This window comes from Lutra lutra, chromosome 17, assembly GCF_902655055.1.
Source record: "Lutra lutra chromosome 17, mLutLut1.2, whole genome shotgun sequence".
Lineage (NCBI taxonomy): Eukaryota > Metazoa > Chordata > Mammalia > Carnivora > Mustelidae > Lutra > Lutra lutra.
Genome location: NC_062294.1, coordinates 2,630,174 through 2,653,562, shown reverse-complemented (window position 1 = coordinate 2,653,562; position 23,389 = coordinate 2,630,174). Strand labels below are relative to the sequence as shown.

General features: G+C 56.9%; 1 protein-coding gene across 1 annotated transcript; it reads left to right on the top strand.

Annotated features, from left to right (window-relative positions):
• The first annotated feature begins 7,491 nt into the window (after window positions 1-7,491).
• On the top strand, window positions 7,492-12,739 carry FOXF1 (forkhead box F1). The gene is made up of 2 exons (XM_047712238.1): window positions 7,492-9,855; window positions 11,264-12,739. The coding sequence occupies exons 1-2, from the start codon at window positions 8,721-8,723 to the stop codon at window positions 11,422-11,424; spliced, it is 1,296 nt and encodes a 431-aa protein (XP_047568194.1). The 5' UTR covers window positions 7,492-8,720; the 3' UTR covers window positions 11,425-12,739.
• Window positions 12,740-23,389: the final 10,650 nt, after the last annotated feature.

The following is a 23,389-nucleotide window of genomic DNA, read 5'->3' as shown; positions in this document are numbered from 1 at the left end:
TCGGTTCTGTTCTGCCCCTGGCCTCCTTCAAAGGCTTTACTCACAAACAGTCTCGGGGATACCAGAAGGGCCCCCAATACCCTCCCCACTCTCCTGGGAAAGCCCCATTCTAGGGCTAAAGGGAATGAAGTCTATGACCGAGGAATACCGTCCTCGGGGAAACATCCGTGTCAGAGCGGCCGCTGACGGTGCCAGGAGCCCCAGAGAGAAATGTGCCCCGTGTGTGCCTAGCTGAGAATGTGCCTCAAGTCCTCTCTCCCTCCCTCCCTCCCTCCCTGTCTCTGTCTCTCTCCCTCCCTTCTTCTCTTTCTCTCATCTCCCTCCCTCCCCTCCCCCATCACTCCCTCTCTCCTTCTTACAAACATTCCTCACTCCAGTCTGGAGCTCCCTGCCTGCCTGACCCCGCTGGTGTTCTAGATGCCCTCCTTCCCAAGCTGAACCCACCATTTCTCTAGTGTCTGTTCCTGTCTCTCTTCCCGGTGGGTTAACCGATTTTCCCACAATAGGAATATGCTTCTTGAGGTCCTGCTCTCCGTGTCTCTGACCCTAGGTGTTTCTGGGTTCTAATGACCAAATACCCCAGGTCCCTCTCTGAGGAGAGGCGGGGGTCCATGTCTTCCAGGCATTTGTGCCTTTCTGCTCTAGGTGCACAGGCCCAGCGGCCCAGCACCCCACGCGGTTCTGACTTTCCAGGAGCTGTGCCCCCTCCCCGTGTCATGCACACACAAGAGCAGCCCCTCGGGTCCATCCTGCAGGAAACAGGCCCAGCAGAGCTATGCAAGTCCTCTGTGTCTACACACAGATCTTTCCAAGGTCCTTGCAGCAGCAGAGTTACAACCCGGCTGGGACAAAATGACTCAGCCAGACCACAGGGGATGTGTGGGAAGAAGGTTGTCACCTCCATTTTCTCAGCAAACCCTGGCCTATGGGCCGAGCCCCCAGGCAGGTAAAGCCCCTCCCTCCGACCATCCCTCCCTTCCCAAGCCCTGCTACAGCTGGGCAGATTTTGTTTTCTCCCCAAAAATAACACTTAATTTTCATCATTTTTACCGCCCCCGAATGGAAATAGAGCACCACTGGTTATAAATGGAGACCAATGGGCACATTTCAACCGCACACACGGGCAGCTTTCCGGGAGCAAACTGCTGCTTTTGATTAAGGAACAAATCTGAGCGTCTTCCCTGCATCTCCCACCTTGCCTGGCCCCCAGTTCCTTGACCTCACACTGTTCCAACGCCCTCTTTCCTACAGTGTGTGTGTGTGTGTGTGTGTGTGTGTGTGTGTGTTCTACTCTCCCTCAACTCTGAGAAACACAGAATACCTGGCCCTTGAAATTTAGTTCATATTTTCCTTTTGGTTTGTTTCTTTTTGGAACGTCACACAGAATTCATTTGCATCCCACCCCCCACCCCCGGCACTGCCCCTCCCATCTCAGGATTTAATTCTACTGGGAACCCCACCCTCTGAGTACGGGAGGGGCAGAGCCCCTTCCTCCGGCTGTACCTTCTGGGTATCTGTTTTCTCTCCTTCCCTGTGGATCCTTTGCTGGAAAACTAAATCTGGGAGACACTCCTCTCCCTCATGCGCACACACACGCGCACGCCCGTGGGAGAAGGAACCCCTTTGCCCCAACTTTCTGGGCACAGCTGTCCAAGCAGAGAGCGTTAAAATATACTGGGATGCCTCCGTGGTAAGGAGAGCAGCGGACGGCCCAGGCATCTGGAATGGGAGCACCAGGACGTTCAGTGTCCCCGGGAACAGTCTCTGTCTTAGAGCAACAGGCACTGCTAATGCCAGAAAACTCCAGAAAACCTCACAGGGCAGAGAGCTGTAAATTCCTAGGCTGCCGTGCTGTCAAATATTTCATTGGAGAACGTCACGGAAAATGTGTACTTTTGGGTAAAGTGCCCGCACAGAGGGTCGAGCTCAGGGCTACAAGAGCCCAGGCACAGACTTTTTTTCCGTGAATGTGTAAGTGTCTCTAATGTACAGCTGAGTGAGGACGACTATCTGTCAGGGCCGGGCGTGTGGCTGACTCGCCCCACAGCTGCTCCTCCCGACACGGCCCTGGTGGTCCCCAGAGGTGAGGTTTCCAAGCCCCATCTGCGCAGAGGGCACTGCCACTCTCTCCTCTGCACCGTAGGGTCCCCTCGTGGAGAGCCTGGGAGGCAGGGGCCAGAATATGGCTTGCTGATGACAAGAGGGCAGAACAGGGCCGTGGGGTTTAGAGTTTGGTTGGGTGGCCCTGAGTACAGGTGAGGACCGGCCCGGAGAATGAGGCGGGCACTGCGGATCAGCTTTCCCAAAGGCCGCTGCGCACCCAGGCACTGGGGCTCTCCGCAATCAGGCCCCTCCCAGTGCTCATTCCACAAGGTCCAGAGCTCACGGCCTCTTGTGACGGACACAGGAGCACATCATCCCCAAGTCTCCAGTTCACTCCGAGAACCACCCACCCCTGCCATCAGGACAGAGTGCAGAAAAGTCACTCCACTGCCAGAAAAGTAAAGTAGGAGAGTCACTCCCCTTCTGAGACGGGGCCTGAGATGAAGCAAGGAACGCCTTCCAGAGTCACGGTTTTGTGCTAGTGACCGGCCAGGGCACACAGGCCCGGTGTTGTGGCGTGATCCCTGCAGGATCACTCCGTGTGTTAGATCACACTCGAAGCCCCGGACATCTGTCTGCTCTGTTATTCGCGCTCCGAGTGGCCATACTGGCTGCTGAGTCTCCTCGCGTCACGATGTACCCAGGACGCCTCTGGTGCACCAGCGCCTCTCCCACGATGACCTGTGTGCACACGCACCAAAGCGTGCGCGTTGTACAAGGTCCGTGTGAGTAGCCCACGAGAACACACGCAGCCCTGACAGCGGTCTACGGAGTTCTAAATCACGTGGTCCGAAGAGCCTCTACAGTCCCGCTTCCGCAGCCCACAGCCCACCGCGTGCGAGTGATGTGCTGTGCTGCACAGTCCGTAAGGTCCGTACTTGCAACACGGGCAGAGTGCACTCGCATATTCTACGCACATACCGAGTGTTCTACTCACAGAATCTGACAGTAGTCGCACAGAAAGCTGCTGTACCACACTCCCGTCCCCTGAGCCTCAGTACAGACGCCAGTTAGGTATGTGTTCCTCACACTCTTCTGTGCACACAGACCTGGTGATGCACACCTGCCCGACACAGTAGTGCCCACAGGACATGCCGGCATGGACCTCATCTTACCCTACTCTGGGCCTATTTATTGCAGGTTTCTCTCTCTGTCTCTCATTTTTTTTTTTTTTAAGTAAACTTCCCAACATGGGCCTCAAACTCATGACCCTGAAATCAAGAGTCACGTGCTTCACGGGCTAAGGCAGCCAGGCGCCCCGTGTCCTGCGCGGTCTGCCTCCCCGGGAGGATATTCTACACGTTGGCAGGCATCATACGTGTGCACATCTGGTGCCTGCAGAGAAACATCCCACCTATTTTGTGCACAAATCATCCTATTAGCCAGGGAAGGGGGGGGGATGCTCTGTCTCCTGACCCTGACATTTCTCCCCACAGCCCCCTGTCCCCAGGGTCACATTTTTCACCCACAGATACCCCACCACCGTCCCCAACTCCAGGCCTCCCTACTGACTCTGCCAGGCCAGGTGGCTTCCCTAATTGCCCAGTGCCCACCTCAGGTCTAGGCCCCGCCTGCCCCACCTTCTGTTGCCTTTGGACACCGCCCGCCCGGAAGGGGTTGGAGGGAGCAGGGACAAGGGAGGCTCAGGCCCCTCACTAATGCAGAGCAGGGATAGTGGGGGACAGGGCGGCTGCCCTCTCGGTGGGTGGTCGGCTGCTGCCTCTGCCCCAGCCCCCTCCCACTGGGCCGGCCGGCACAATCCGAGCTGGATCTGGTTCCCTGCTCGGGTTACTGCGCACTCTCCGCCAGGGCGGCTTCACTTAAGCAATTAGCCAGTAAAAATACCTTGGGCTTGGGGAGTGGGAGACAGGGCAGGCTTGTCTGTTTTTACACCCCACCCCAATTTAGGATTCCTGGGGCCGAAGCTGGGGCGTAGATTTGATTTGGGATGGGAACGGTGTCTTTATGGATCTTTAAACTAAGAGCAAAAGCTGTCCACATCCCTGTCTGTATTTTCTCCACTGTCCCGTGCGCTGGGCCCCTGGGACTTTGTTTCCGTCTCTACAATAGCCTGTCTTTCTCCGTACAGGCTCAACGCTTACAACAGCCCTGAGAATAGGTGCCGTCATTTGTCCCCTTCTTAGATGAAAAACCTACAGTGCACAGCGTAATTACAGCTAATGATACTGTTAACATATGCTTGAATGTTGCAAGAAAGGAAATCTTAAATGCTCTCACACACAAAAGAAACAGTAACTACGTGAAGGGATAGAGATGGCTTAAAGGAATGAGGAGGGCATGGCGGTGATAATTTTGCAACACATAAATGTATTCTATCGGCACACTGTATCAGCACACTTCAACTTACACGATGTTATCTGTCTATTTTATCTCAATAAAGCTGTTAAAAAAAAAAAAACAGCCCACAACCACCTCCCCTTACCAATAAACGAAGGCACAAAGAGCTTATGCAACACCCATACACGGTGAATGCTGCATTCAAATCCGGATGTTCCCAGTGTGTGGGCAGAGGGTCTCTGGCTTTTCCACTGCAGACCCTTGCTCTCCCTGTGGCTTAACTCCTGGTTCCTGGGACAGCTCTGAATTTGCATCCTGGCTCTGCAGGATGACCCAGGGCATGGGATAACCAGAGCTGGGGACACATCTGTAAAGGGACGGATAATATTGACCTCTTGGGGGCTTCTGTGAAGAGTAAACAAATATCCTTGGGGCATTTAACCTTGGTCCTGGGTTCATAGATGGGAGGTAGTGGGTTCATGAACAGGCTCCAGGTCTTTGGTGAGACCTTGAAAAACCATTCTATGAATGTCGCAGGTATGCGCCTTGCCTTCTGGGGTTGGGAGGGTGGAGGGGATCTGGTTTTCAATGGTCTGTCAAAGGGATTCACAGCCCGTGGAAAGGTTAAGAACATCCAAGGGGTGTTGGTAAGGCAGCAATCAGCACCTGGCGGCCAGTGGTCCGGCGTGCAAAGTCCTGTTCCTGATACTGTGTCTGCGACAGCTGTTACGATTTCATCGCCTGCTCCCCAAAGGACCTCTCTGTGCCTGTGTGCCTGGAAAGCCAGGAGCTGGCAGGGGGCCCCCAAAAGCTTTTCTAAACTCACTCTCTCTACACTCCACTTGCACTGAAGCTTCTGGGGGAGGGTCTCCTGTTGGAGGTAGAGAGAAAAGATGGAGAGGTCTTCTCTTGGCAGCACTGGCTGACCCAGGCTAGGTCCCTGGTGGGCCTCAGTTTCCCCACTTCAAAATGCAAGATCAAGTGAGACTTCTCCGGCCAACTTGAGAGCTGAGAGCCTCCTCTCTGAGCACACAGAAAAGCCCTCCTTGCTATGGATGTGGTTTTTCCTAGAATTGGAGGGGGGTCCCCTACAAATTACAGCGCTGGGAGCTCATTTCCCCTCCCCTCCTCCTCACATTCCCATGTTTACCTCCCTCCTGGGTGGAGATCAGGGTTGGAAAGAGCCTCCATCTGCTGCCTTGCTGAGGATCCCAGCCACTCAGCCCCTGTCCTTGGACAAGGTAACTGCTGCCCCTTCCCTGCAAAGTCTGGTTTGCTGTCAGAGCCCGAGGGGCAAGTGGAGGCCAGGCGGGGCCCCAAGTCCACACTTCCTCCCTAGGAAGGCAGGAGCTCCCCCATCCCAAAACACACAGGAGCCACCAGGGGAGCCAGTGAAAGACCCCCATGTGCTGGAGGGAGGAAATGATCTGGGGTTTAGTCAAAGATGGCATCTGAGGCGCCTCCCAACTGGAGAGGACCCAGGAGGGAAGAGACTACTGGGAAAAAATCTCCCCCAATTTCAAGTTCTGTAGAGCCCCCTCCCTTTGAAGGCAGCCTGTCAGAGAAACGGAGGCATTGCTTCCGATTTCTGAGAGCCTGAGAGCTGCAGGGTACTGCTGCACCCTTAGCAGGCTGGGGAATGGGGCAGCCTCTCCCTCAGGCCTCTCTACTAAACGCCAGATGTGCTCCCAGCAGCTGGCGGTAGCGACCCCTTCTCGGGAACTTCCCTCCCAGCACCGCCAGGGCCTCCTAGCCTGCAGCTGCCGTTTAGCCCTCCCCCCCCCCAAAAAAAAAGATGGAAAGAGAATGTAAGAACGCGTGCGAGCGTGGACATGTGTCCCCGCGATAGAGCAGCTGTGCGTGGGCGAACGCGCAGTGCACGAGTGTGGAGTGTGTGCGCTAGACGGAAAGCGTGTCCTCTGCGGCGGGCAGGCCTGTGCTTTCGGGCGAGGGTTGGGGCGCCTAAGCTGTGTGAGGGGTATTCACTAAGGCGCACTGGCGGCTGCGCGCGGGCTCAGCGTCTCTGAGGTCCGTGGATGCCGGCTGGGCCCTGTGAAATGGGGGTGGATCCGCGGGTGCGCGTCCTCCTGCGCGAAGATACAGCCACACACAAACTTGGTCACATCCCACACACCCTTCCCCTAGGCCGGGGAGCCCGGCGGAAGCGGAGCGCGGAGAAGTAGACTCAATCGGCTTCCGCGAGCGCCGCTCGGCCTGGAAAGCTAGCGACCGCTGGGCGCGTTTCTCCTTGAGACCCCCAGCTCCTCGCACAGACGTGCCAGGCGCCCCGAAGGCGACGAGGCGTCTACCGCCGAGGCTGAAGGCGTCTGAGCAAGGAGGGGGGACAGCGGGGGACAAGGAAGCCAGAGAAACCCGAGAGGACAGTGGGCTTTGAAAAGCGCCGCGGGGCAGGCGCACTCCGAGCCTCCCGGCACTCCCGGCATCTGTGTTTCGTCCAGGCTCCTGCCAGGGCAAGGCATCTAGGCTCCTCGCGACGACCCTTGAAAACTGCCCTCTCCTCCCTCCGCCCGACCCAGGGCCAGGGCCACAGAGGCTGGGCTCGGTGTCCTGCAGTCGGCGCGCGAACAGCACTCACCTGGGTCCCCGCTTGCCGTGCTGCGCCCAGCTCCTGCGGGGTTCCGCGCTCGGCGCCACTGTCCTCCCACCCAGCCCTAGCCCGCACCCCAGCACTGCCAGGGAAGGCGTGCGTGCGAGCCCCCTGCTGCGGACAGCCTGGCGCGAGAGGGCCGCCCGGGCCTGTGCTCCCCGCCCGCGCAGACGCTTTCCGGAACCTGGCCTGGCGCGCAGTGTCAGAGGCCCCGCGGCGGCGGCAGGCCGAACCCACAGGGGCATTAGGCCAACTCCCCCCCGCGCACGCGGAATTCTCTATTATTATTATTAAAGAATCCCCAGAACGTGTTTACGTTGAGCTGTATAAACTTCCTGCCAGGGCCTTTACCATCTATGAGAAATCGGAACCTGTTCTTGGAAAGTGGGGACACCGGAGCTGCGGGGCCAAATGGGCGGATTTTCATTGTGTGCGTGTTTTGGGGGGGGGTGTACGATGTGGTTCAGATCCGAACGTGGCTAGTGGCCACGTGAATGAGAATAGGTGAGAATGTAAGCTCCTGTGGTCTTATTCTGTGCGGGTGAGCGAGCGCATTACTTGGGGCGCACGTGCCTGAGCGAGGTGTGTGCGTGAGTGGGAAGGCACACATGAGTGTGAGTTTTCACTTCTGACTCTTCATAATTTGCCGGATTTGCACGTGCACCAATGCATGCGTGTGTGTGCATGAATGAGCAAATGAGCGGGGCCGCTTGTTCCGGGAAGCCCGTGTGGTTTCGGCCCCCACAGGGCCGGCGGTTCTCACTTGCTCCCGCCCGGCCCGCGGAGCCCGAGACAAAGCGGCAGCGACCCGCCCTGAGCTTTCGTTTTCCGCCCGTGCTCGGCTCCCGCGGCTGCCCGCCTGCTCGCGCGCTTCTGGGCGAGTCCAAAGAGCCCCAGGCGCAGCGCAGTCCTTCCCGGGGCGGGGAGAGTGGGTAGGCGGTCCCTCACGGGAACTTACGCCCGCTGGCCGCGGGGACCCGTGGCCGAGCCGGCTGTGCCCGCGGTGGCCACGGCCCGGTACCCGCTGCCGCCGCTGCAGTTGCGATCTGCCACCCGGCTGTGCGCGTCCGGAGAGGCCCGGGGTGTCCGCGCCTCCGAGCGAGGAAGGCGGGGGGGGGGGGGGGTGCTGCGCGGAACGGGGCTGAGCCGCGGGCGGAGGGCGCATTAACACTTGCTCGCCAGGTTGGTGGAGGCAGGGCGGTTTTGCCGGCGGCCGCGGGGCGCCGAGGGTGGGGGCCCTTTAAGCGCCCACCGACGCGGGGCCGGAGGGGGGGGGGGGGGGGGGAGGGAACTCCTCGAGGGTCTTAGGCCGGCCCTCGAGACGCCGCAGAGAGAAGATGCAGTGAGGGCGGCCTGGCTGGAGTCGTGGAGCCGAGCGCCACGGGTGGCAAGGGCCAAGTGCTGTTCCCCGCGGGGGCGCACGGCCGCAGGCCCCGGAGGTGGTGCCTTCCCCAAAAAACCGGCGACGGAGGTGGGGGGCCTTCCTCGAGGCCACTGCCGGGGCTGCAAAGAGGCTGCCCCTCAGCCTCCGTTGGGCTCCTTCCCTAGTGGGAGGGCGAGAGGGAAAGAGGGAGGAGAGAGAGGAGGGGGAGGGAGGGAGCTGGGGAGAGGGGGGCTCCGCGCCAACCGCCGGCGGATCCAGCAGCTCCTCGGGGAGGACGCGCGGGCGGGGGAGGGCGCGCCGAGGCCCGCTCCCGAGAAGTGGCCGCGGATGACGGCAGAGGTGCAGCCAGCCCCGCGCGCGCAGCCCCCTCCCCCTCGCCCTCCTCCCCCCCCTCCTCTTCCTCCTCCTCCTCCTCCTCCTCCTCCCGGCTCGTCGGCGGCGCAGAGCAGCGGCGGCAGCGGCGGCGGCGGCAGCAGCCACCCGATGTCTTCGGCGCCCGAGAAGCAGCAGCCACCGCACGGCGGCGGCGTCGGCGGCGGCGGGGGAGGCGGCGCGGCCATGGACCCCGCGTCGTCCGGCCCGTCCAAGGCCAAGAAGACCAACGCCGGCATCCGGCGCCCGGAGAAGCCGCCCTACTCGTACATCGCGCTCATCGTCATGGCCATCCAGAGCTCGCCCACCAAGCGCCTGACGCTCAGCGAGATCTACCAGTTCCTGCAGAGCCGTTTCCCCTTCTTCCGCGGCTCCTACCAGGGCTGGAAGAACTCCGTGCGCCACAACCTCTCTCTCAACGAGTGCTTCATCAAGCTGCCCAAGGGCCTCGGGCGGCCTGGTAAAGGCCACTACTGGACCATCGACCCGGCCAGCGAGTTCATGTTCGAGGAGGGTTCCTTTCGGCGGCGGCCGCGCGGCTTCCGAAGGAAATGCCAGGCGCTCAAGCCCATGTACAGCATGATGAACGGGCTCGGCTTCAACCACCTCCCGGACACCTACGGCTTCCAGAGCTCTGCCGGCGGCCTCTCGTGCCCGCCCAACAGTCTGGCGCTGGAGGGTGGCCTGGGCATGATGAACGGCCACTTGCCGGGCAACGTGGACGGCATGGCTTTGCCCAGCCACTCGGTGCCACACCTGCCCGCAAACGGTGGGCACTCGTACATGGGCAGCTGTGGCGGCGCAGCAGCGGGTGAGTACCCGCACCACGACAGCTCGGTGCCTGCCTCCCCGCTGCTGCCTGCGACCGCCAGCGGGGTCATGGAGCCGCACGCAGTCTACTCCGGCTCCGCGGCCGCCTGGCCGCCCTCGGCCTCTGCAGCCCTCAACAGCGGCGCCTCCTACATCAAGCAGCAGCCCCTGTCCCCCTGCAACCCCGCGGCCAACCCCCTGTCTGGCAGCCTCTCCACGCACTCCCTGGACCAGCCATATCTACACCAGAACAGTCACAACGCCCCAGCTGAGTTGCAAGGTGAGTGGGGAGACCAGGGCTGTCCTAGTCCTGGTCCGACATCTGTCAGTGCGCGGAACCCAGCCCCCAAACTGCGGACCGCCCTGGGCGAGGGCTCCATGCCACTTCTGTGGGGTGCCACCCCCCTACTTCAGGGAGGCACCAGCTCTCCAGAGTATCTCTGTCCCGCACACCGTCCTTTGAAGGGTGGCAGTTTAGGTCAAAATAATTGTTCTCCTTTTCGGCTCCATCTCCTAGCTGCTGGTAGTCCCAAGCCTGGCCAAGTGACCCCTTTCTAACAAAAAGACTCAGACCCCGATATTCTACATCTCTTGAAGCCCTTATCCCCCTCACGCCTCATCAAGTTCCCAGGATGGAGCCCAAGCCCAGTCTCGGCCAGCTGGCTGGGCCTCCCCTGGAGTCGCCACCGGAAAGCTGCGTGGACAGAAGGGAAGAGTTAGGCCCGAAGCTGCCTGGGCTGGGTGCTCAGCAGCCCAGCAGCCCAGCCTCCCAGGGAACCGGCCACGGGACGGCTGAGCTGGGGGACGTTTTGTAGTGATAGAGGCAGAGAGGAGCTGCGGCCAGGCCCAGAGCAAGAGTTAGAGGCGCAGGCCCCACAGACTCTTTGTTTCTGAGGATCCAGGCTTTCAGTGTCGCAGGTACACTCCTCCCCACCCCTCCGAGGAGGAGATGCAGAAGAGTGTTCCCTTCGGGGCTCTCCTCTCTGCACCCGCCAGCCTCTCCGGGCCTGGTTCTGAAAAGGGCGCTGAGGAGCTCAGCAGGGCCTGTCAGGGCTCAGCTGTCAGCTGCCCCGAGAGGCAGGATCGGGTCTGGTGGCTGGAGGGCCTGAGGGCCGCCTCTCTGCAGGGATCTCCTGGCTGGGGCTGCTTCAGACTCCCAGGCTCCGGCAGCCTCTCCACCCGCTGGGGGGAGGGAGCTCTTCTCGGAGGGTCCTTCCCCTGGGGAAGGCTCCAGCGGCACCAGGGCCTCTGCAGGCTTTGAGGTTGGGGGGTGGGTGCCCCAGGGCCCAGCACAGGCCTTGGGCTGGCCATGGAAGCGGAGGCCGGACTCTCCTTGAGATCTGCTGGCCCGTGAGAGCCTCCTCACCCCTTCCCCTTCAGCCTCAGGAAGCCCCAGCCTGGAGCTCTGATGTCTGAGGCGATAGAGGCCCCCACAGTGGGCACCCAGGGAGCAGTGGTCATCACTGGGGTCCTGGGATCTTCTGCTGGAGCACAGAGCCCAGGGCCTGGAATCTGGGGCTGCCTGGACCCGCCCGAGGCTGGAACTCTGGGAGTCTGGCCTCACCTCGGTGGGGCGTAGGGAGGCAACAGAGCCCTGCGCTGGAGCCGGGTGGCGCTGCTTCTCTGCCTGGAGCTCTGTGTCCCTGACCCTAACTCTGCTCCCTGCCCTCCTCTTGCCTCCTTCACAGGCATCCCGAGGTATCACTCCCAGTCCCCCGGCATGTGTGACCGCAAGGAGTTCGTCTTCTCCTTCAACACCATGGCGTCCTCGTCCATGCACTCGGCCGGCAGTGGCTCCTACTACCACCAGCAGGTCACCTACCAAGACATCAAGCCCTGTGTGATGTGAGACCACAGCTAGCAGGCCCCACCAGGCCCAGGCGGCCTGGCGCAGGGACCTGGAACGCATTGCAAGAAACTGCTTTATTCTTGAGGTATAACCATAGGCAGAAGACGAGGGTTTGACCCCTACCCACCTGGATTATTTGGAAAGAAATCCCCAAGGCAAAGACGCAGCATGGCGGTCAGCACCTCCTCCCCAACTTCTTCAAAAGATTAACACATGGTGGCTGTGGGGTCTGTCTGACGCAGCTGTTGGTAAATAAGTATCTGTTTTTGATCCAGTTGAAGGCGACTGAGAAGGTGCTGTGTTGGGGGGACCCTCAACATCTAAATGAGAATTCTGCTGAGGCCTCTCCCCGCCTTCCCTCCAATGGCAGAAGTGGGGGAAGGTTTTCAGAAGAAAGGCAAACATGTGAGACCATCATTATCAAATACTTTATTTTTTGGTTGAGTATTTATCTTTTTATTTTTAATTTTTTTTTTTTTTGAAAGAATGTCTTGGAATGCGCAAGTCTCCTCTTAGAACCGGGTTTTGCAGGGACGGGGGGGCAAGAAATCCCATCTCCCTCCCCATCTCTGAAGCCCTCCAGCAACCACAGGTGGATCTTTGTGCGGACTTGCATTTCCGAAGCCACTGTTCGTCTTACAAAAGGAAACCAGGAGGAGCCCAGAAGCAGGGGCCCCCCGGGCCTCTGCCCTCCCCTCAGTCCTCCTCGGCCTTCTCTACAGTCCTTTTGGTTTTGTTTCCGATTGCATTTTGACTTTTTTGGCGGGTGTTCGTCTCACAAGACCCAACTGTCTCCCGATCTCTACTGTAAAAACGTGCTGGCGTGAGAGCAAGGGGAGCACAGCGCGGCGCGGGGACAGGGAAGGCCGGTGAGCGCACGAATTCAGGATTGCGGCGAAGGCGACGCAGAAAGGTTAAGGCACTTTTTTAAACTATAGCAAGGCTCATCCTGTTATTTATTCTACTTTCTTCCCTAATAATCGAAACACCGCATCAGCTCCTCCGTTTATCAGTATTAATGGTGTAACTTTGTTGGCAATATTTGCCGCGTAGAAATTTTTTTTTTTAGAGATCCATTGTAAATTTGAAACAAAGTCCAATCTGTGTAAAAACAAATTTCCATATGTTTATATAAATATATATATAAAACGAAGGACTACCCCTTTTTTTAGTATTTGGCTGCTGGGGTGCAGCGTTTGTGACACGTATTTTAAATTTCCTTCTGCACTGTATAAAATGACAATTCGAGGATGTTTTGCCTTTTGTGTATTTTTTCCTAAAAAAAGAACAAAAATAAAAATGTATAACATTTGTACATGGCCTTTAACATTGTATCAGCTAGAAATAAAATCAATGAGTATTTTATTGGGATTGGGATTGCGGAGTATCTTCTCAACCCCAGTACACACAGAGATCGGCTTGGCATGGCTAGCCTTTTTTTATGTAAAATGTGGACGTTTCTGAATCCTTCTTTTTCTTTTCTTCTCTCTCTCTCTCCTCCCCCTTTTTTTCTTCGCTAATCCTCCTTTTTCCATCCTTCGCTTCCTACTGACGTGAGATCTGGACGTGAGTAACTATTTTTCTTGGCTTCTGTTTTTTAAGAAGAGCCCTCTGCCCCTCTAAATGTCATTTCTTGTTTGAAATACATAATCAGATGTTGAAAGAAAAACTGTGCCCCTCCTTTCCCCAGGGAAAGCCATATAGATATAAGTATATATATGATTTTTTTTAACTTTTTTTTTTTTTTGCCACCATTGAGAGTTTTACTTGGAGTTTCAGGCTTTACTGTTACCATTTTCTAGCTGTTATAAATTATGAAACAACTTTATTTTTTTTGTAGAGTTTTGTTTTTGTTTTTTGGGGTTTTTTTGTGGGTTTTTTTTGTTTGTTTTTGGTTCTCTATACTTGTTTTTCCCCAACTCACAAGTGAGTAAAATATAAGCAAGAAAAAGACCAAGAGCAAGGTGACAAAAACATTTCCATTCAGGAACATTTCCTCCAGTCATTGTGGGGGGGAAACACGGTTTAAAACCTGTGTCTCTAACGGACCACCCTCCTTCCCTACCGATTCCGCCTACCTAAGAAAACAAACAGTAAAATCACATTGTCCGTGCGGCCATTCAGGACCCACCGCAGTTTCTCCGCGTCGTGGGGTTGCGAGCCTCTGAACCTGGTTCTTCTCAAATTTGACATTTTGGACATGAGGGTAATTTCTCCAGGGCTCTGTTACATCAAAATTATCAAACTCGCCTAGGCAATTAATGTCCCAAACTAACCGCTGTCTATAAAACCGAGATAAAAAGTACAGGAAAAGGCTGGTGACTCCATCCCTGGGGTCTCTGGTGGGCCGAAGCGATGGGGCTGGGGTCTCCCTGCTCAGCAGACTGTCGCCCACACACACCTAGTCCTGCGCTCCGGGAGCATGTCTGCAGCGAGCAGAGACGGCACTGTCCCTTCTGGGGTGGACGCCACCACAGCAGCCCATCAGATCGGAGGCCAGGAAAACAAGGCCGGAGAAAATCCCGCGGGCCTTCAGTGCAGAAACCGCAGGCAAGAGTGGGTCTTGTCCTCCCTCCCGCGCCACGGAGACTGAGCCCCAATTAGGACCTCAGTTCTGGGAAGTGGGGTTGATTAGGAGAAACCCAGTGCCTGCCCAGCCGGCAAGCTCCCCAGTCTCCAGCAACGTCTCCAGCCTCTGCGCCCACTCTTTTGCCCCCACAGGACCACCAGCGATCCACTGCGCGCCGGACCAGAGCCTGGAGCAGAGGGGAGCCCCGGCTTCCCGCTCCACGCCCGGGGGCACCTGCGTCTCTGCGGGCTCTCCCACCGCTCCCACACCCTGGCCAGGCTGCAGAGGAGGCACGCAGAGGGGCTGGTGCAGGAAAACCGGCCGGGGACCCACAGGCTGGGCCTGGCCTCCATCTCCCAGTTTGACCCTGCGCCTGGGGATGAGAGAAAAGCCCCCCCCCCCCCCAGGAAAGCTTGGCTCGGAAAGGAGGCAAAAGGGTCTCCGCAGCCATGACACTGCTGCCGCTGCCGCTGCCACTGGTGCCTCATGGAACTGCTTGCTTGGGTGGCGTCTTCCCCAGGGCCCGTTTCCCCTGATTTGCACAGGGGCCAGGGGCAAAGCTCCGACCGCCTGCACAAGAATGTGCTGTGCACGTACAAGCAGCAATCTTAGAAATGTAAAGGCATTTCTGACTCTACTGCAAAACCATGTGCGCTTTGTGCATTTGTATCATTCTACCGTAGGGACATCCTAGGTAGAACTAATTCACAAAACCTGAGCATACCTCAGTGAGGGGCTGTCTTCTTGGAACAATGCAGTCAAGCTGCCCTAAGTGTATGAATTCCACCGCCCCCCCCCAATAAAATGCCTGGAGGTGGGAAGTAGCAAGGATAATGCCATCGGATTTCTAATTGTGGATTACACATCCCGGGAATCCAGGGTTCTGTGTGGGAAGAGGGGCTGACGTCCTGGGTGTACCCACGCCTCAGCAGGCGGCCCATCGCAGACCCAGCAGCAGAATTGCCTTGGCATCCTCCTCGATGCCCAGTCCCAGGTGGGAAGGAACTATAGGCCCAGCCAGTCCTCACCCCATGGAGCTCCCTCCCTCCCTCATGCCCACCTCTGGTCCACATCTGGCTAGAAGGCACTCAGGATATGTGCCTCTGCTGGGAAGGTGCCTGGCCCCTCTGTGCCATCAAAGCCCACCTATCCCAGTTTTCTTCTCCCTTTGCAGCTGGAGAGCGAGGGACAAGGAAGGGAGGAGGGATGCATAAAGGCCTGGCTCCCCGCCTTCCAAGCACCCACCAGCTGGCAGCTACTCCAGAGATAGTAGAGAGACAAAGCTACACAGTCCCTGCTCTGCCACCACTGAACCTGGGCAAGCCCTATCGCCTCTGAACCTCAGGTTATCTCTAGCAATGCTGACCTTACGACCTATGAAGGGCAGTGGCAAATGTCCTTAGGAGCTCTGTGGTCCCAGAAAGGAATGGCCACAAGACGGGCATGTCTCGCCCTGCTTCCCTAGAGATCTGTCGAGGGTGCGTGTTGGGGAGGGTGTGTGCCACACACACGGCAAGATTCTGCACTTCACTAGAGCCTAGACTCGAGGCTTTCCGATGAGCACTCAGTCTGGGAGCCACGGAGCTCCCCACCTTCTAGCATCCTGCACCTGGAGAGACCCTGCCCCCTTCCCAGGGAGGACCTCTCAACCTCCAGGCCAGAAGACCCCTGAGCCCAACGACTTCATCTCTGATGGTGGTTCTCAGTGTGGAACTGCCCTCATCAGAAACGCGGGGCGTCCACTCAAACTGCAGACCGGGGAGCGTGGCGCTGAGAGCTACCTGACTCGACTCTCTGGAGGTGGGACCCAGGACTCCAGTATTCACAGATTCCCAGGGGTCCTGGTGACCGCTTGAGTTTGCAGTCTCTCCCCCAGTGTTCTCTGGACTCCTGAGAAGAGCCCTGGTGAAGGAAGCTCAGCGCGGCCTCTGCTGCCCCCTCCCGCCCAGCTGCCACGGCGGCTCCAAGTCCAGACACGCAGCGGACGTTCATGCTCACCAGGCAGGCTGCGTGCTGGCCACGGCAAGCCCTCTTCCCACACACCCTTCTGCCCTTCTTGGGATTCCCTTAGGGAGGTCCTAGGACTACTCCCGCCTTCCAGAGGCAGGAACCGGGCATGGACAGGTCAGTGGGCTTGCTCCAGGCGCTGCTAGTAAGAGCTGGAAATTGGAATCAGACCCAAAGCCCTGTCCCTAACGCACTGTGCTCCGCGGATCCTGGTCACCCACTTTCCTCCAGCTACCAGGCCTAGCGAAAGGGCCAACTGAAATGTGGTCCACAAGACCACTTCTGCTGCTCGCAGAAAAGGTGCAGGTCATATCCCATGGCTTCGGAATAGAGGTCTGGGAAGAAGCAATGGTGACAAGCCTCTCCAGCATCTTATTAAAACTCCCACACCGTGGAGGAAGCACGGGCCATGCGTCCCACTGTGCTTAGGGCTTACGGCCACAGGGAATCATGCCAGGTCCTCAGACGTCCCCTGAAAAAGGGTAAACTGTTTCTGTATTTGGAAATGCCCCTAGAGCCAGCCCCAGATCAGCACATGTTTCTGGGTCCCGCAACACCTTGGCGTGGTCACGGCTTGTGTGACACAGGCAGGAACGCTGCGTGGTCTCTGTCCAAACGGTCAGGGGCCTGGTGAGGCGGCGGCAGGCGTGGGCAGTGGGTACCAGTTAACTCTCCAGGGGTCTTCACCAGACTGCCTTCCCTGGGGAGAGGGGACTGTCCCTGGGAGAGAGGCAGCCGGGCGCCTTTGCCCCACCCCAGAAAGCGCTTTCCCGGTGGCTTCTCCCTGAGGCGGCAGCGCCACCTGCTGTCCATCGTGCAGTTTGTGTTGGGACAACGGCCGACTTCCCAATGAACTCAAGGAAAACAGGTTTCTCCGGAACTCGGACAGATGCGCACAGAGGAACCTGATTTTGAGGATTCAAGCCCTTTGATCTCTGTTAAGAGACACGTGACCTTGGAGGTAGTAAAGACTAAATATAATCTTTCCCTGATTATACAAGTGATACTGCTTATTTAAAATAAACCTTGCAAAAGTGAAAAGAGGGAAGCAAACCACTTCAGACCCTGTCCCGAGACAGCTGTGTTGGTCCCCAAAGATGTCCCCAGGCTCCTGAGAAGCAGAGACCGAAGATACTAGTTGACAGAGCAGGGGTCAGAGGGCATGGATTAACTTGCTGAGTTCGCGAGCTCGGGCAGGCGCTTGTCCTCCCTGCGCCTCAGCTTCCCCGTATGTGAAGCGGAGGTGACGGCAGGAGGATGTCTTTCGAAGCACTGCTGTGCGGCTTAAGTGAACTTAAAGGCTACGAAGGGCTTACGGTGAAGAAACCAAGGCACAGGAGGGAAAACATTCTGAGAACACACAGCGAGGACGTGCCAGAGATGGATTCACCGCAAATCCTGGTGGGCACAGCTTCATCACCACATTCCTCAACCATTAAATGATCTCTTTGGTGTCCCCCACAAGCCACTATGGCTTCCAGTTCCCCCTGAGGTCCTGGTGGTCTCCAACACATGACCCAGCAACACTTCCCCTCTGGCCAGGCTTCTCCCCGTCCCACCGTCCTCACCTGGGAAATGGGAGTGTAACACTACGTTCTTCCGAGGCTTGAAGGAGTTAACCCGCTCTCTGGGTCGGGAGGGAGGGTTAGTTTGCTCATAACTCAGCACCTCAGGGCCTGAGTTTATTGCTTCCAAACCATCCAAAGTGCAAAACGTCCACTTTACATGGTCACATGTCAGCTCCCATTTTAACCTTTGTGATTTATGGATGTTGAAAATAAAGGGTTCCATTCACAGGAAGGAATCCTGCCCTGTCAGAGGAACAGGAGTGTGAGCCTGTTTGAAAGACCGCCCAGGCGGTCTCTGGTGAGAAACCAGGACGATGACAAGGCCTGGCGAAGCGGTCGGAGCCCACCGGGGACGGGGGCGGGTGTCCAGAGGGGCCGCACTGCACACCAGGAACAGAGGCTTTGCTGCCTCTGGTTTCTCACCGACAAATGCTGTGGGACACGGGCTACATCAAGCAACAGAGGCCACACTGGCTCAGCGCCCAGCACACCACGGGCTTGCAGTGGGGGAAGGTGCTTAGTGACGCACAGATCAGATGTGAGGGCAGCAGGAGGACAGCACAGAGTGGACAGCACCTGGGGGCCCGCGGCCAGGGATCCCTCACAGGCTTTTGAAGTGAACAGCCCTGAGCCCAAATGCCACTGTGCCTCTGGTGTGCCGTGGGCCTTGGGGAAACCACACCTCCCACATTCCTCTTCTAGAAAATGCCCCTGGTGGTGTCTGCCCCTCTCTGCCTCAGGTGACAAGATGAAGACAAGCCACAGGCAGAGAAGGCACACAGACGACTGGCTCTGGCCTAGTCTGCCATCTGTGACACTCTGACTCAGCCTCATTACCCGCCAGCTGGGGGCCAAAGGCAAGTGGGCTGCTCTCCCTGCACCTTACCAGTTCTGTGAACAGGGATGTCCCCCAAGCAGAACGGAGAAATTTGGCGAAATTACGCATTTGTTCATCTACGTATATAATTTGTGTTTCTAGATTTTATCCTCATTAACACAAATACATACAGTTTGTATATGGATATCATGATATAAACACAATCATACAACTGATTATTGATAAAGAATAAATCAACGTCCAAATTTAGAGGAGCAAAAACCATCCACTTCACTCCTGACCAGTCTGGGAACGGCTCTGTGGAAAGAGCCCTTCTCTGCCTCGGGTGGGGGGGGGGTGTCTGCTGAGCTGGCCCAGGTGGGGCTGGAGGATCCATTCCCAAGGCGGTGCACCCACAAGGCTGCGAAGGGTGAGGTCGGTCCCTCTCCACGCGGGCCTGGCCCCGGGCGAGCCTGGGCTCCCTCACACCATAGTGGCTGGGATCCTCGAACCAGCGTCCTAAGAGGCCGCAGTGACCAGTCTCAGGTTCTTCCTCCAAGCCACCAGAGCCACTTAACCTTAACCACACTGTCCCAGAGCGGGTGGGACGTCAAGGGGGTGGGCACAGACCCTTTTTCTCCACAGAAGGTGCATCAAAACAACAACAACAACAAAACCCTTGGGGCCACATTTTACAACTTCCACGGCATTTACAGCAGCTCAGTAAGGGGCACCCTCTGGCTTGGGTGGTGGAGCGCTCGACTCTGTCTCAGGGTTGTGACTTCACACCCCAAGGTGGGTGCACAGATTACTTTCAAAAATCTATGTAAGGGGCGCCTGGGTGGCTCAGTGGGTTAAGCCTCTGCCTTCGGCTCAGGTCATGATCTCAGGGTCCTGGGATCGAGCCCCACATCGGTCTCTCTGCTCGGCAGGGAGCCTGCTTCCTCCACACTCTCTCTCTCTGCCTGCCTCTCTGCCTGCTTGTGATCTCTCTCTGTCAAATAAATAAATAAAATTAAAAAAAAATCTATGTAAAATATAAGACAACTCAGCAGATGTGAGCTGTTACCAGGAGGGAAGTATCAGCAGACCACAGAAGCCGGGGCGCAGAGGCTGCTGTCCCCTCCGTCAGCGGCAGGCAGCATGGGGCAGGTGGGCTGCGCCGTCAAGAATCACGGAGCGAAGTGACGGAGTCCACCTCCACAGCAGCCTCGTCCTCCTGCTTTTACGCATGAGGTTCGTGTAAATTTGTTCTGAAGGCTTCCCTGGGACACCCCCACCCTGACTTCTTGTTTCTGAAAATGATTATCGGTCCTTACGTGTCGGGAGTATCTGTCCTACTTGGAACACTGGTTGGATTCCACCCGGATAGAGGGAAACGTACCAACCCCGCTTGCTCCAGCGCGGAGGAGGCGGTGCAGCCCCAGAAGAGCCGTTTTGGAAACAGAGACCTCTACAAGCCTAGATGAGAAGAGGGGGCACCACTCCCCAGGAGGGTCAGAGGTGCTGCAGGGAAGCAATCCTCCCTTTTGCCCCAAAAGACAGAAAGGTCCATCATCTCATGCATGGCAAGACCACCTGGCCGAGGCTCCTCAAGCGTGGCGGGAAGGCCTCCTGACGGCTGAGGCCCGCTGTGGGGCAGGGGCAGACGGGGTGGTGTGCAGGCTTCAGATTTGCCACCCCGGGGCCTGGCCACAGCTTCCCTCCGCCGCTCTCCCTGGACGTCGCACCCTCGCCAGCATCCTGTCGCCAACGCCAGCTCTTGGTGGCTTCAGCTGTGCTGGCTCTTCTCCGGCACATCTGTTCTCAGCATCCTCGCCTGCAGTCCTGTCGGCACAGGTTTCCTTCCCCTTACGCGGTGCCTGGGGTGAAGCACGGCAGGGCCACTGGAAGACGAGTGCCGAGGCTCCGAGAGAGCGGGAGGGCCGACCGATGGCCCAGGGGCAGAGGGGCTGGCGGGCCAGAGTTTTATATAAGCTCGTGTTGAAGAGGGTACTTGTTGCATCCGGCAGCGTTAAAAAAATACTGACTACACAGCTGCTGAAACGCGCCGGTTACCCTCGCTGATGGCAGTATTCCTCGGGGAGCTCACTGTGGAGGCTCCCCGGGTTCCGGCCCAACCAAGATCGGTCGTTCCGGGGGTGGGGGGAGGAATAAGTTCCTCCTTAAATTCAGGGGTTTTGTTTTTGTTTTTTTTTTTTTATGATGCTTTTCCCTATCCCGACACTACCGAAGGGGTAATTCGCTCTCTGGCATTACCCCCAAATTCTTTCATATTTCATGTTTCCACACCGGCTAGCGGAGTTTACTTGTACGCGCAGTAGGACGTGGCTGCTGCGGCACCTTCCGAAACGGCAGCCGGCAGGTCTCGTCCCATCTTCCACGAATCCCTCCTCCGTCTGCGGCTCCTCTTCTGTTCCAGCTTCCCGCCTGCTTCCGAGCCTTCTGTTCCGCGGCGCTGCTGCCAGCGCTCCGGGCCGGGCTGCGGCTGCGGTAGCTTCTGGCGTCCGAGGGCAAAGCCCCTCCCCTCGCTGCCGCCCCCCCCCCACAAGCCCCACGGAAGTAGGCTGCTGGGGTCCCGTCAGGGACACGATGTCTACGCACAGGGAGAACCACTATCTTTACAGTATCGAATCCCCCCAGCGAGAACCCAGCACGTCCTTGGATTCAGACCTTTCCCCTTTTTCAGCAAAATTTTATCATTTTACCCGTCTGAACCCTGGACGGCTCATTAGGTGTACTCCCAAATTCTTACTAGTTTTTGTTGCTACTGCGTTAAAAGGTTTTCATTAAGTCACTGACACTGTTGGGGAAGGCGACAAACTTGAAGATTTCCACTGGTTTGGACTCTGAATCTTTCTTTGGCTAAAGGCGGTTTCACCTCCTACACTGTTCCGTGCTTCTGTTCCCCGCGCACTGTCAGCGTCCCGTGCCTTCGGCTTCCAGCTCATTCCACGGGCATCGATTCTGCCTTCCGCTGGATTAAATTTATGACATTTCTTATTTCTAAGAATTGTTTTCCTTACAGTTTATTCTCTTTTCAATGGGTAAGACGATCTTCAAATCAGCTTCTGATTCCCGTACTGGCAAGGGCTGACTACTGTTTCGAGATGCTGCCTGTCCTCAGGTGACGGGGGACTCTGGCACGTGCTCCCGTCTACAGAGGTGCCCCTCGAGAGTGCACAGGCGGCTTACCGCAGACCTGGCTCGGCACCGCCTCCTGCGGTAGGGACTCCTGGAGCGGCAGGCCGGGCCTCAGCTTCCATTCTCTGGCCTTCTTGCTGGGAGACGTCCTTTTTTCTCTACGTCATACCTTCTAGTACAAATTTCAATGTTGTACCATGCATTTGCACATTTCAAAAATATCTTTACCTATCCCCGAGCAGAAAAGGGCAAAAATTCACTCAACTTTTTAAATAAAAACATGAAAACCAGTTTCTGAAAATTTCCAGGAGTACGAGCAGATGTGGCCTGGAACTTGCTTGCTTCAAGGAGTCAGTCTCTTCCCTCTGTGCTCTTCCTCCACACCTCCTGTGACAGGTCCCGCCCTGTGTTGACGTGCTTTCTGTTTACTCACCGGTATTGTGGACTCTATGTTTTCCAGAAATGGGCCAAGTGGTTTCTCCTCGGGTTCTGCTTTCTCACTGTGTGGGCACAGACTCTCCTCTCCTCAAACGGGAGGGACTGCTCCCAGCTCAATGATCTAGTCAACTGGGGGCTGGGGAGGGCCGGGGCGTGCCTTCCTCTGTGTGGGGAAAAGCCCCTGCGTCAAGACCAGACAACACCATCCCCTGCCTCCCCCGAGGCAGAAAGGGCTCTTCTCCCAGGCCTTTCTAGATGGCGCGCCCAAGAAAACCCCTCACAAACATGCTCTCCAGCAAGTTCAGGGCTGCTGCCTCCCCTGCCCACCTCCACTGGTCTCGATACTCTGTAGTCTGGGAAGTGGCTCCAGGGCCATCGCCACCATCACCGATACCCAAGTCTTGGGAACAAAAAGCCAAGTCACTGAGTGCCTGCCTTATACTGTGAGTGCTCGTCCTGGAGGCCCCGAGAGACTGTGCCTCCCAGGCTGTCCACAGCAGGCGAGGAGGGAAGGCGTGCAGGCTGGTACACTTGGGATACTTACACTTCAGGGGCTTGGATCTTGGGTTTTGCTCATACAAAACTATTTCCCACAAATATGAAAACGATGAATTCATTCAGATGATGTGTATCGACATATCTGGAGGATTCTGGCTGTAATGGACAGCAAAGTCAAGCGAGTTGGCCTAAATGGGAGGGATGATTGAACAGCCCGAGGCAGGCTGGTGTCGGGCATAGGTCATGCTCCCAGTGCTGCGATCAGGCGCGCTCCTCCCTCTCTTGGCTCTGAGGACCTGTCCGCGTCTCCCAGTTTTCCTGGGCTGCTGTGTACCAGCCAGGTGCCCGGACAGCTGACAGCTGGGGCGTAGTGCGGGGTGACCAAGATAGCCCCAGACTCATTTCCTGATCTCCTGGAGTACCACTCTAATGGTGAAAGAGCAACGATAAAGTCCACAAAGGCTAAACCAGAATACGTCAAGTACAGGAAAAAATTATGAGAAGAAAACAACAACAACAAAAATCAAGGCAAACACCCCCTCCCCAAAAAACACCCCCAAAATACAAGGAATTAGATGACCAGATTCGGGCTTTGAGGTCTAAGTGTTGGGTGACAAAACGAAATCAGCCATGCTCACGGGGGAAATGGTTCGGGCAAAAAAAGTGGGTCCAAAAGCCGAAAGGAAAGGTGCTAGCCTGTTTTTCAGTTTTGTTTTGTTTTTAAAGATTTTATTTATTTGACAGAGACAGAGATAACAAGTAGCAGAGAAGCAGGCAGAGAGAGGGGGAAGCAGGTTCTCCACTGAGCAGAGAGCCCGATGCGGGGCTCAATCCCAGGACCCCGAGATCATGACCTGAGCCGAAGGCAGAGGCTTAACCCTCTGAGTCACCCAGGCGCCCCTTGTTTTTCAGTTATTTCTGCCA